Here is a 13,790-nt window from a genome sequence, read left to right on the forward strand (position 1 = left end):
ACCTAAATAAAGGTAAAGTTAGAAATATGTAGAGCAGAGGTACTGTAAAGTATTAGAGGAGAGGGATTCTGAATTATTGTACTCACCTGGATCACATGAATAGTTCTGACACTAGCCTTATGAACATCGTATTTTAATCAGTACATTTTTACAAGTAACTTACACTCACAGAGAAAACGCAAGATCTAGGAATTGTGGATTCATTCTACAGAGGAAAGTGGGTTTGTTTGCTTTTAAGACTGATGATTTTACATTTGATATTTCATCACCAACACCTTCAACCTGAAGCCACTCCAGTCTACTACATGTCTTTATCAATCTTCAGTCCTCAGCCTTATCATGCCCAGTTCCCCCCCTTGTCTCTCTCAAGGGACACCTTCTGTGTCCCTTGACTGCACTTCCCAACAGAAACCATCCCAGCCTTCTTTCCCAATCAATTCTAGTCCCATTCTCACAATGCTTCAACCATTTCTATCCCAACCCAGACCCTCATTAAATTCATCTCCCATTCCTTGGCTCTAAGCACCTTCCTAGAATTTGCAATGTCCATGGAACAAATACAAAAGAGAATAAACTTGGACAGAAAAGTCTCCAGATTTTCTGGCAACTTCTTTAGTCAGCCCCAGTCTTTCCTCTTTACCTCAGCTGTTACATCTCATCTCAAATATTTCTTAAAAAAGTCAAGTCAAATTCTACTTTCCTTTGCTGACTTTGATTCTGTTTGACTCTGATTCTGTTTCCACCCCTGGCCCCAAAGGGCCTAACTCCCAGCCCCATTATCTCTTTTTATTCCTCCTCCTGTCACCAAGTCATTTGTCACAATTCACATTTCCTTTCTTACAAGAAGCCAGGTTCTAGAGAGGCGCATTCACTGGCAACACAGGGACCACTTCCTCTCAGCTGCAACACCTAGACAGCTCTCCCAGACAGCAAATCCTATCAGCAACCAAGAAAGAAAGCCATGTTTCACCCTCATATTTCTTAGCTGCAGCAAAAGGTACTGCTATATCCTCAAGCATGCTTAGCACTGAAACTCCAGAGATCTTTGCCATTGAAGGCAGCTTGTAGAGCTCAGTTCAGATTCTGATTTCTAACTAGAAAGGACTTCTGTCCTGACCATGGCAAAGATGAAAATTGTATCATGAAATAGAAGCACAGCCAGCTATCCGTAAAAGAATTCCAATATATTTTTCTTTGCTTTTAATATAAAGCATACATCCTTACCTGCTGCATTAAATAGCAATAAAAGTAATTTTAAAAGTTGCCAATATTACCAGAAGAGTGTAAGTACAAATTCTAGATTACAACTTGGTAGCTGCTGGAAAGCCATGCTATTCCAATCATCATTAGTAATGATTTTAATAACTCAAAGTGCATACTATTATCAGAATAACACCTACCTCTCATATATGGTTTTCAAAGTCAGCTGATCTGGAACACCTTCAGTCTCTTCAAGATGCAGTATGAGCCATGATGTTCTGTAAGGCCACTGCTCTGTGAGATTGATCCAACTGGCCAGCCTATCCCAATTGAACGTGATCTGATTAGCTCTCAATAAGCGACCTAATACAACAAGAAAGCAAGAAAAAACACAGGAAGGTTTGTTTTTTGTTTTTTTTAAACCACTTTCCCTTTTGAAAGGTCTGCTTTCACATATAAATCATCACTAGATATAAAAATCAACAGGAAAAAAAAACGAGCCATTAACATTCTTTTATCAATTATATTAGCATTAAATTAATGGAACAGAAAACAAGCCACAGGGGTTTTTTTGTGTTTTTCTTTTGTTTGTTTGTTTTGTTTACTTATTTTAGAACAGCAGTTACATTCAATTCTTTATAACCTGACTGTAGGGATATTTCAGAGAAATTGTGCATGAATTGAGATATTAAGATTACATTATTATGATTGAGATATTAAGACAATATCTCAATCATGTTATTATCTTAATATCTCAATTATAATAATGTAATTGAGATATAATAATATAATTGAGGTATTAAGGCAATTTCTGTGAACAATGCAAACACTGGGAATGCAACTTCAGAGACAGCCAGCAACTCTGTGTTACACAAGCTGGTTGGACAGAGCTGAAGCTCAGCTCACAGACATACAACCGTGTCTTTGTGTCATACTTCCCACTGAGATGATCACCTCAATTCTACATCAGACCAATCAGGAAATTTTGTTCTCTCGAATGCAATTTTAAATTGGGCACTGGATGCAGCACTGTTATTGCTGTAGCAGGTTTCTGCAGCTAAATAAATCAGCGAGAATCAGTTCAAGTTTGGCTTGGATCATTACTCTGTGCACACACTGGTAAAGCAAATACCCTGTATGAGACCTGCAATAGCTGCAGCAGGTTTATTAGCTCCAGCTATGTGCCATCCAGTAGTGACACAGTGATTTCTGACCTGTAGCCAGCACAAGCAATACAGCTACAATCACCCGATGTTGAACTTAATGCTGAATCTGTTGAACCCATGCTTAGTATCCATGCAGAGAACTGCAGTGTTTTCACACCTGTTAAAGTTTTATTACAGAAATTCTCCCTCAAATGATTTAAGAAATTTAAGAGATTATTTAAGCATTAAGTGTTTTTATAATAAGACAGGTCATTTAATATAATCTTTTATTGCTAATACAAGGTAGGTAGGGTAGAATTGGATCATAGTCTTCCTAGCAATCAAATTTCATTAGGCATACTGAAATAAGAACTTTTAGAAATTCTATTTTCATCAAGATACGCTAGAGCTTATGATAATTTGATTAATGTAGGAATAGAGCAGTGCTCTTTGCCTTCAAAACGCACTGTTATTCACTTTGTTCTGCAGCTGTATAGTGCGATACTACTCATCATTTAGTGAGGTCCTTTACCATAAGATCAGGTACTCAGATTAGAAGAGTTGAAATGGCATAAAAACCAAGTAAACTATTTTATTCCAGGTAAGAGTTCTACAGCAGAGGAGCTGGAGACAGTAGGATTAATATAGTATTTCAAGACCCCCTCTGAAATGAAGCATAGGAATCTGTAACTAGATTCAGTGTTACAGAAGAGCTCAAAGGTACAGCAGTTCACCCTAGAACACCACTGATATCTCAGCGGCCAGCTACAATTGCATGTAAGATTAGATACAGAGAAAAGAACAAAACAAAGGCAAACATATGTGCAGTAAATGTAATGTTTTTTCTCTCAGCTATTTCAAATCTTCAGAGTGCTACCTGTGCTTTCACAAAACTCAGCTCTAAGTAGAAGAATAACTGTTTACTGTCTGCTCAATTATTATGCTACTTAATTTTATGAGCTATGAAGTTTGCTTACCAGGGGCAAAATGTTCTTCTGAATTAACCTACCTGTTTGGATCCTATCCTATCTAATGAACATAACCTAATATACTAAATATGCAAGTTAAATAGTATTAAAACGTTTTGAAGTATTAAGCACAATACACCTGATAGATCTGTGTATCCCTTACATTTTCCAATTAATCTTAGAAATCATTAATATTATTTGTTTCGCTAGTGTGAACAAAGCAAATTTTCTACAAGGGTCTACATCCTAATCAAACATTCAGAACACAAAGCCTGGAACACCGAAAAAGTCAAAATTTGATCCTTTATAAAAAGCTGATACTGGCTTTCACAACAAAATAAAATAAAAAAAAAAAATGGGCCACACTTACCTGTCACTGAAACTATATTTAGTAATCTTCTCATGGTCTGAGGACTAATGTCACTGAACCAATCCTCTGTAACCAAAAGCTTGGTCAAATCAAAAGACATTTGGCGGGTAATGGTACGTTGCATCTGGCGTCTTCGATAAGTATCCTTACAGAAAAAAGGAATTCCAATCAAGAACTTCTATGTACTCTAAATTAACTAAATTTTACTTGATAATAAAGTTAAAACCTTTCTAAATATATATCTGTGATATCTATATAGATCCTCTTTGGGGCAGCATCAGTCTACTGATTTAAAAATATGCTTTTCCTACTTGGATCACACTTAGTAATTTCACAGGAATGGTTTGATAAGTCTTCAAAGTTGACACCAGTAAGTACATTAAAGAGGGGAAGAAAAAAAAAAAAAAAAAAAAAAAAGAAGTATTGCTAGTATTAGACATTTTAGTATAAAATCTCTCACCCGCCTATTGAGAGCAGTTTTGCTACCAAGTTTGGTCATCTCTCCAAGGCTGTTCTGAGAAACTCTTCTGTCAACCTCTTCATGCAACCCTGTTGGGGGTGAGAAGAAAGGGATTTTCTCCATTCACATAAATTTGACTGAAGTGTGAAATAATGTTAATGATCTACCAATTTTGTAAATAGTTTGTTCCAGAAAACAGACTTTATCACTGGTTTTGTAACTTTCTTATCATCCTCCTGAGTAACTTTACCTGCATTATCTGTATAAGGAACATCTCCATTGGTTGTTGAAGCTACCATCAGCTTTTTCGCATTACTGAGCCCTCGGCTATTTAGAAAAACAGGCAAATGAACTATGTTTCGCATGTAATCATGTCCATTTATGTTTGAATCCCGTAGAACACTGTTGAGATTCTGGTTAATAGCCTTTATTATGATGTGTGGGTCACTTGCAAAAATAGCAATAAATGGGCCTTTTGAAAACAAGACTCGCACCTGTAAGAAAGGAGACAGTAAGCCTTGTTAGTAACTGTGGGTCATTTGAACATCTGACTCAACATCTTATATTCACTCTGTCCGAGTTATGAACTTGAAAGGACAAAGGATGGAGACAGATATCTCATATTGGAAAAACTGACATCTACCGTTAGGTACTTGTACAGAATTAGAAATAAACATCCTTAACACATTAGCAAAAGTACTTAAAGTAGAAGTCATTACCAAGAAAATATTAGGGGTGGATGTCATAGGCCCCCTCCGTCCCCCCCAAATATTTAGCATTTAAGTATTTTTCACCTGAAGTACACTGAAAGTATGTCAAACCCCTCCAAACAATGTAAGTTTGTTTCAATGGGATATTAATTTTCAATAATTTACACCTGTTGATTTCAAAACATTTAACAAATTAACATGTCTAGTGCTACTACGATTTAATTTTCGACTTCTGAAAGCCACTGCTCTTTGCTCTTAGTGTTACAGCTGTGCCAGCATACGTAAGTGTGGAAAAAAAAGACTAATACAACACAAACTCTATATATGTGCTTTCCATCTGCAGAAAATACGTAATAGCTGGCTGCACCTGAGTATATCTATGGAAGAGAAAGACAGAGATAGTGGTCTAACTCACAGTATCGAGCATCTGTAAGACTTTGTCCTGTTCACAAGCATCCAATCCATCAATAATTACAACAAGCCTTGTCTGATTCTGAGTGAAGCCGTCAATGGTTTTTGCCATTTTGGCCATTAGCTCTACTTCACATTTCAAAACCTAAAAAAAAAAAAAAAGAAAAGAAAAGCAAAAATCATCTTTATAATACTTGAACCTCATAAAAATGCATACGATTCCTTTTGCAGATTGCTAATTGCCACAAAAATACTTCAGTAAGATTACAAAAAGTAATGCTTAAAAATACTGATCTCCCCCTAGAAGTGCAATTGTCCTAAAATATCACTTCCAAACTTTTTTTTATTTGCACAGAAATGTACAGAACAGCATATTCTACCTTATCAGATTATCCATAAATTAAAATGTCATTTTTATTTAAACTAATATTTATGCAACTTAAATCAATTTTCCAGAGTAAGCAAAAGATTACTTGTAGTTTCAGCTACCCCCCCAAATTGCTTTGTATAGTAAGTACAATAAAATCAATAAAATTTTCTATCTGCCTTCCATCCAAGCTAACTGTACTATTACTGTCAGGTTCAGTCACTCCTATTCAGTATATATATAATATGAAGGTGTTTTTTTTTTTTTCCCTCTTTTTCCCTAATGTTTTGAACATCAAGTTAGACATGTAACAACTAGCCCTAATACAGAAACAAAGATGGAATTCATCTGCTTTTATTTTAGCAGCTACCAGCTAGACACTTTTATCTATTCTCTCCTAGCTTTTTAATGTGTGCATTCAAGATAAAGAGATGTTATATGAGTAACTCTCCAGAAATGCCCGTTTCTCTCCTTGAATTGCCAAGGGCAGGCCTAACTTTTAGATGTCTGAAGCAATGCAAGATGAATACAATACAAAAAGAAAATCCCCAATTCTCAGGAAGCACAGTAGCAGTACACAGATGTGATCATCTGTGCTACTCAAAGATTCACACAATATATTGTTATACAATACCTTATCTGTGATCTATGGGGTTAACCATCAGGATACTGAAATTTATTTTCAAATAGGAGCACGCAGGATATTTTATGACAGTCTAATGGATACAGTTTAGATGCAACCCAGCAAAACAATATTATTTTCTAGCATTTGTCTTGAAATAGGTGACCAATTTTGGAATGAATGTTCTTGCAGTGCTACCATTCCCTTCTTGGTACAGAGGTCTTGTAGCCAGACAGCCAATTAGGCTGGGTTTTTCAAGCCTATTCAGCTTTAGAATATTTAATAAGTTATTCTTTCTAATCTTACAATCAAAAGTTAGCTTTTATTAAATACCCATTATTTAGAACAGTTGTTTTCATAATATTCTCATCCTGAAAACACAATCCAAATTTTCCCACTCAGCTGGGGACATTAAATCACCTAAGATCACTAACATTAGATCATTTAGTTTAATAACAATTGGAACAGAAGTGTTCCTTCCTAAAAAAAGGCTCATTCTAACATTGAGAAATTTGACGTGATGCAATTAACGGTACCCCATCTTAAGAAGGCTACAGGTTTGGGGGTTTGTTTCACTTCTTTTAATGGTTAATTCATATATATGCTTACCTTCATGAATCCCTCACTTTTCAACTTGTGAAGCTTGGAGGCAGCATTATGAAGACGTTTTCTTTGAGAATTCAAAACTGAATCCATCACTTGCCACCACGTGCGACAATTCAAGATAAAAGCCAAACCAACAACACATGTAACTGTTATAAGAATAACGTTCACAGTCATGTTGGTTGGTTCTACGTTAAAAATTGCCAGCAGGGCAATTGCAGAAACAACACAAGACAATATGAACAGGAAAATCACAAAGGATGGGAGACAGCATGTTTTCTTCCATTTCTTTTTACCTAGGGGAAAAAAAAACAAAAACTGTTGTTAAAATGAATGTAAAATGTCATTACAGCTGAATTTAACGTATATTAACTTGCATACCTTTCATAAAACAGCAATTTGCACAAAAGATTACTGCAGCATTACTATCCACTTACAAACATGAAAAAACACACCTAAATTTGCCAAAATTATGGGAAATCATAAAGCAGTTATTTCTTTAATCTTCAGTTTATTTCCATTGCTTCAAGAAATCTACACTGGATGTAAATTATCATTATTAAGTAGATTTCACATTGGTGAAATCACCCCTTTTATGACATCTCTCAGTAACATTTATTTATGTAAGCAAATTCTAGGCAAACAGCGTGGTAACTACCTGGTTTGAAATAGAAATATGATACTTCAGTAATCTAATAATAATAGTGCCACTGGAGAACTAACTCAAACTATCAAGATACAATCTGAGACTGTAGCCCCAGGGCTACCTTTTCTTGCATGTTAACACACACCCAAACAACAGAATATGGCAGTACGTTAAGGATTAGACAGATCAGAAGAGCCTTGGGAGTATGAACAACCTGGCTTCCACAGGATTGGTAAAAAAGAGACAAAATATTGCGGTTAGAGGGTTAGCAGAGCTAATGCAATGATCCAAGCAAAAGGCTGGTTGTTTTAACCAAAGCAACTGCTTCTGCCTATGGGATTTCTACAAGCAGAGAAATTCAACACTTATCAGAAGAACAGAACAATCTAATGTAAAATGATTAAAGCTAAAAAAAAAAAAATAAAACAATATTTGAACTGGAATGAAAAAAATGCTACAGTAAAAGAATATCAAACCATGCATGATATTCTAGACCAGGGTTTAAGCTGGAAAAATCTTCCACACTGCTGACACGACAGACTGGTTTGTAACACAGGGGAAAGCAACAGAAATGCATCACGACAAGAGTGAAGGGCAAAAAAGGGAAGAATAACAGCTCAGTTATAATTACATTCACTTCTAGACATCTTTAATGCAAGTCTTCTCTAAATAGAGACACAAAAATGGATTAGAGACTTATAAATCAATGAAATGGCTATAGAATATGTTTATCTGTGAGTGAGACAGAACACAAGTTAAAGCTGCAGAAAATAACAAATAAACCCATGTGGAATTTCTATGAACTTCTACGGACAAGAAACCTGTGAAAATCTAGAGATAAGGAGAGGATGTTGCAAGATCATCGAACAGAATTGGGAAGAGCACAGGAAAGCAACAGAGTCAAGGAATACAAGACAAAGGTAAGATTACAGATGAATGGGAAAGGGTATTTACTGCAGATAATCACAAGAAGCCAGCACCATGGTGCCATTCATTGAGTTAAATCCTGTTTTGGGAAAAATTACAGCATCATAGAAGCTATTTCAATTAAGTTACAGAGAAATACTGCAGAATGTCTAACATGGAAATAATAGTGAAAAAAATCCAAATACTGCATTCATAAAGAACATACAGTGAATTTGAGAAAGAATAACAAAGAACAAGTTGTGTTCAGTAAACAGAATGCTTTTTTCTACCCTCCAGGCATGAGAAACTAAACGTTTCATTTTGCGAGAGAAGACATCTCATAGATTTCTCAATACGTGGTCAAGACCAAAACTAAATGAGGAATAACTGACTGAAGCCGAACTCAGAGCAGAAATACGCCTTCTATGAACTGAAAACTCAAGAACTCTCCTTTCTTCACAGTATCATATGCTGCTCTGTATATGTGTTGTTGTTTTTTTTTTGTAATCTGCAGATGGAACAGTACAAAAAAGTTTCTTCCATTTGGATTAAGTAGAAATACTTCATCCCATCTTACTAACACACATAAACGTTTATGATTTTGGGCCAATACATTCAAAACATTTATGATTTCCAATAATAAACAGTGATCAAAAAAGCTCTGAATAAACAGAAATTTATGTTGGATAAAAGCATGCTTTTGTGTCCTGCTAACTCAGACACAACTACTTAATTGCTACAGAAAACACTGCCACATCCAAGAGGATGCAATATAAACGCACATTCCAATTGTCACATATGACAACTGTATTTCAGAAGAGATCCCTTTTGGGATTAATAAAATCAGGGTAAGCAAAGAAAATAGGGCATTTTTCTCTGCAAAACAACGGAAGGAGAGTTTCCCCTTCTGTACGAATTTCTGCATGACTACAACAGTTTCTAAAACGACCTTATAACGTGAGAAACAGAACCCATAGTAACAGTGCATTCAAATGGTATAATCAGAAATGTCATTCAGGTAATAAAAACCTTGTGTATCTTCTGTCTTGAAAACTCGAAATAGCCTTGTTGCTAAGAAACCAAATTCCCTTTCACATGCATCAGAGAGGGTAGCAATCATCTCAGCCAATGAAGTTTCTCCACCTACACTGGACAGTCTATTGTAGTCCGTAAACAAAAATCTGAAAGAGAAAAATACACGTTGTATGCTTTGGAACGCTTTAAGCATTTTGGGGCAACCAAAGCAAAAATCCTTCTACATATCTGCAACTGAAAGGTTTTTTTGTTGTTGTTGTTTTGTTTTTCCCATTTTGGTTTGTTTTTTCTTCTGAAGGGAAACAGCTAAAATACTTCAAAAAATCTCTACATGAAATTGCATATTTATTTATTTTTTAACCTATTTCTTCTCCTGTTATCAACTTCTTCATCCCACTTCCTCTTCCAAAAATTGATTTATTCAATAAGTAGAATCAACTGCATCAATAATGGCACTCCAAACAGCAACAAGAATGTCTTTATGATCCCAAATCATATTGGAAAGTATTTTTAAAACTGCATTCTAAGGTATCTCCAAATATTCATGGAGGAACAAAAAACATACAGAAGAACAAGTCACATAAAATATCATATCTAAATGATAGGAGTAAACAGCCCCACAAAAAAATGATCTAAATTTTTCTTGCTTTTCAGTAACGAGGAAGCTCTGAACAGTCTTGATGCTCTGCTTCTTACAGGGGTGAAAAACACAACAAAGGCCTTAACAACAGTTATCAGCAGACCATCAGTTACCATATTAACTCCTTATTTTGTCTGTTACAAATTTGTCACAAAACAAAAATAAACAAACTAAAAAGCAGTAACTTTGGCAGGAAGTTCTTCTTGAAATAATTGCCATCTATTTCACACTGAAGAATTTAACTGCATAAGCTTCTACGGCTACTGTTCTCCAAACAGGAATCTTAGCAGTTTTTCATAGGAAGATAAACATGCACATTAAAATGTACAGTCTGAAAAGTATCAGAGTGAACCTGAATTATTCAGGAGTAAATAAGTGAAATAACCAACCTCACGGGTAAAGCTTTAGTGGTTTGCTCTGGTAACTCTGGTGGGTTCACAAACATGAGCTTGAGAAGCAACTCTAAGTATCCAATATGTCTTGCCAACCTTGCACTTAGCACCCAGGCCCAGTTCCAGCTCTCACCTTCCCTTCGGCCACCAAAATAAATTACAGCTGAAATAAATAGTTTATATGTCAGTCAAAATCCACAACTGAATGAATCAGAAAGCTTACACAGATAAGGCATGGATTTGAATGAATCTGTAAATTATTACTAAAAATGAGAAAGCTAACAGCAACACAGTGAACTTAATATACAAAGGTTTTTTGTTCTCAAGAATGCCTTCTTATTTACATGCAGAACACAAGAAAAGAGCAGAGGTCTCATTTTCTATGAAAACGCTTCATATTTTTTCTGAAACACAAAGCACGTCTACAAAATAATACTGGATTCTAGAAACAGATATTAATCAGAAGCCATCACAACTTCATATAAAATACACTTACTAAAGAAAATGTAGAGTACTGCTAATAAGCTGAGTGACACTGCTATTCCCAGCTTTGCATCCACTGTGAAAGCAAGCAATAAACCCAAGCCTCCGCACAGCAGAAGTGTGAGGAATACAATAAGCCAGGAGAACTGAAATAGAGGTTCAATCTGCTGTCCTGCAAAAGTCTTCATTTCATCTAAAAGACAAAGATGAATTAATGTTAAATCATTTTAGAACAGAAGTTCTCAACTTCTAAAGTTCTCAAGAAATTTAGAACCATTTAAATACATAATTCTTGCACTGTTTGCTGCAGATCTTCTACTTTTAAATGCTTGCTAAAGATATTTCCTTTTTCTCCTTCAGAAGTTTAAAACATTTTTATGACACAAAGAAAAAGCAATCTGCCATAACACTAAAAAAATCATTCCTGAAATCATTGGATGTAACAATAAAATTTAATCCTATTGTAAAAACACCTGTTTGTCGATGCACGTTTGCTCAAACAGGAATTGTTTAAGAAACTTATTTAGGATCTATTGAATAAGAAATACTAAATGCACAATCCAGATGAATAAGGAGCAGGAACAAAATGCTGAAAAAAGTGTTCTCAAAACATAGGAGTTAACAATAAACATCACGCTCAAAAATGAAAAGTGCATACAGCACTTTGCTTACAATATGGAACACGATGTGAACAAAAAGAACAGACTTCATTTTAACTAATACGGAAGCTTTTAAAACATAGAAATCACAGAAAATAGGAAACATCAAGATGATTGAAAGCATTTTGAATTAAATACCTCAGAAAAATATCCTTTGTTCAAGAATGCCTAAACTGTGCAACTCCTCTGTAATGTCTTAACATGCTACAACTGAATAAGGCAAACTACAGATGAACTGATGAATTTTACTGATACTAAAATTTGTATGTTTTATTACAGAAACAAAGATACAGCACTACATGAACCAACAGCTGTTGCAAAAGAAACTCAACTCCCATGTGATGATTTCCATAGATGAACTTGAACCTACACAGATAAGGCTACATCAATTTTTACCTTCCAATTTCTTGAGCAAGAAAGATTTTCCACTTCCCCACTGAGCATACAAGCCTACACAGATCGGTGGCTGCATGGTCGGTTCACTGAGAATATCAGCCAAAGCACTGCTGTACAGATCATAACCCAGCATATCACCATCAGATTCCGTGGGAGACAAGTGTCCTGTAACAGGAATACTATGTTACAGAGCTTTGTTTTATGAAATCTTGTCGATACAACAATTTTCACACACAAAATCATGATAGGCTTACCTGTATTTGTATACATATTCCTCCCATATCTTATTATAGTGCTATTAACACAGTGTTATTATTGGTACATTTTTGTTCCAACGAATGTTAATCATCCCTATACATGTTACATAATCGAAACTATTACATTTTACCACAAAAGACAAACAAAATCCCAGGTCACAGAAAATGAAATCATTCTCACATAAGCAAGATCTAAATAATAAAAAAAACCCTATCAACAGAATTTGCACAGCATCCGAACTCAAAAGGCAAATTTCAAAAAGAAAATGAATTTGACCTTTTTATGGATTTCAGAATGATATTTTTCTGCCTTTTTTTTTTTTTTTTTTTAAGATCTCATTAATCACAACATTAAAAAATGAACTTACTAGTTATCAATACAGAATTGAATTAACTGGATTCTCAATACACACGTGATTGAAAATAACAGGAAATTATTCAGATCACCAATAAAAAGCTCAAATTTTCTTCAGGATAAATTTAGATCTGAGGAAAAGATAAATACTTACTGGCACCAAATATCTGTGTTAAAATACTCTTCTGGTGGCTACAGTCAATATTGTACGGAGTTTCTCCTGCTTTGTTGGGTCTATAAAGCAATCTACCATCTTTTGGATTTCGTAAGAGTAGTTCAGCAAGTTTACGGCTTCTTCCCCGAATGGCAATATGCAGCGGAGTATCTCCTTTCTGCAATTTAGTGAAGAAGTAGTAATATCAAACATGAACTCATAAGATGTAAAGACCGTATCACAGAATCACAATATCACTTACATTGGAAAAGACCTTCAAGATTATCAAGTCCAATCATCAACCTGACCTGAGTCCCATCACACAGCAAATATGTTCCACATGCCTTCAGATGCATTATTTATTTGAAATGCATCTTAAGGAACTCTCAACAGTATTAAAAACTTACAGCAAACATTTTTTCCCCTCAAACAGACATTATAAAAGTTTAAAAAAAAATGTGGAAAGGTATAGGCTCTTATCACACTAAAGTTAAGTCACTATCTTCTTAAACATTTATAAAAAAATATAAGGTTCACAGAAACGGTAGTATTTATTTAGACAAAAATTCAGAGACTTCTGCTCAGACATCTCTAAAAAGCTTTCTGGTAAAAGTTTCCTTATTACACCAACTCAAAAGCGTTACTTATTTGCCTTCAGTATAAGATAGTTCTAAGAGGTTACAACAGTAAAAAAATAAGCATTCATGCATTGAAGAGATTTAGTAAAGTAGGCAATGCACAAGAGGGACAAAAGCAATTGTTGGTCCTGGCATTGCTTAGTTTAATGACTATTAATCAAAAATAAATATGAGTGACAATTAACATAACCCATCTCTGTACTCTTTTTTGAGCATATTAAGAATTGTTATTTCATATCTGAAATTCTCATTCAAAACATGTCATTTTTTCTTGCCATATCACAGAATCACAGAATTTCTAGGTTAGAAGAGACCATATGACTGAAAGCATCCTATTACAAAGAAAAAAATGAAAATACTAATGATGGGAATA

General features: G+C 34.9%; 1 protein-coding gene across 1 annotated transcript in view; it reads right to left on the minus strand.

The window, feature by feature from the left end:
• KIDINS220 (kinase D interacting substrate 220) overlaps window positions 1–13,790 on the minus strand; it is a 71,117-nt gene that overhangs the window by 37,464 nt on the left and 19,863 nt on the right. The window contains exons 12-22 of the mRNA XM_084284947.1: window positions 12,780–12,957; window positions 12,014–12,178; window positions 10,972–11,151; window positions 10,473–10,638; window positions 9,438–9,589; window positions 6,863–7,152; window positions 5,269–5,409; window positions 4,394–4,637; window positions 4,144–4,232; window positions 3,684–3,828; window positions 1,401–1,563 (exon numbers count right to left, since the gene is read on the minus strand). Coding sequence (XP_084141073.1) covers window positions 1,401–1,563; window positions 3,684–3,828; window positions 4,144–4,232; window positions 4,394–4,637; window positions 5,269–5,409; window positions 6,863–7,152; window positions 9,438–9,589; window positions 10,473–10,638; window positions 10,972–11,151; window positions 12,014–12,178; window positions 12,780–12,957 — 1,913 coding nt within the window. The remainder of the gene's footprint in view (window positions 1–1,400; window positions 1,564–3,683; window positions 3,829–4,143; window positions 4,233–4,393; window positions 4,638–5,268; window positions 5,410–6,862; window positions 7,153–9,437; window positions 9,590–10,472; window positions 10,639–10,971; window positions 11,152–12,013; window positions 12,179–12,779; window positions 12,958–13,790) is intronic.

The sequence above is a fragment of the Netta rufina genome, assembly GCF_964035555.1.
Source record: "Netta rufina genome assembly, chromosome: 3".
NCBI lineage: Eukaryota > Metazoa > Chordata > Aves > Anseriformes > Anatidae > Netta > Netta rufina.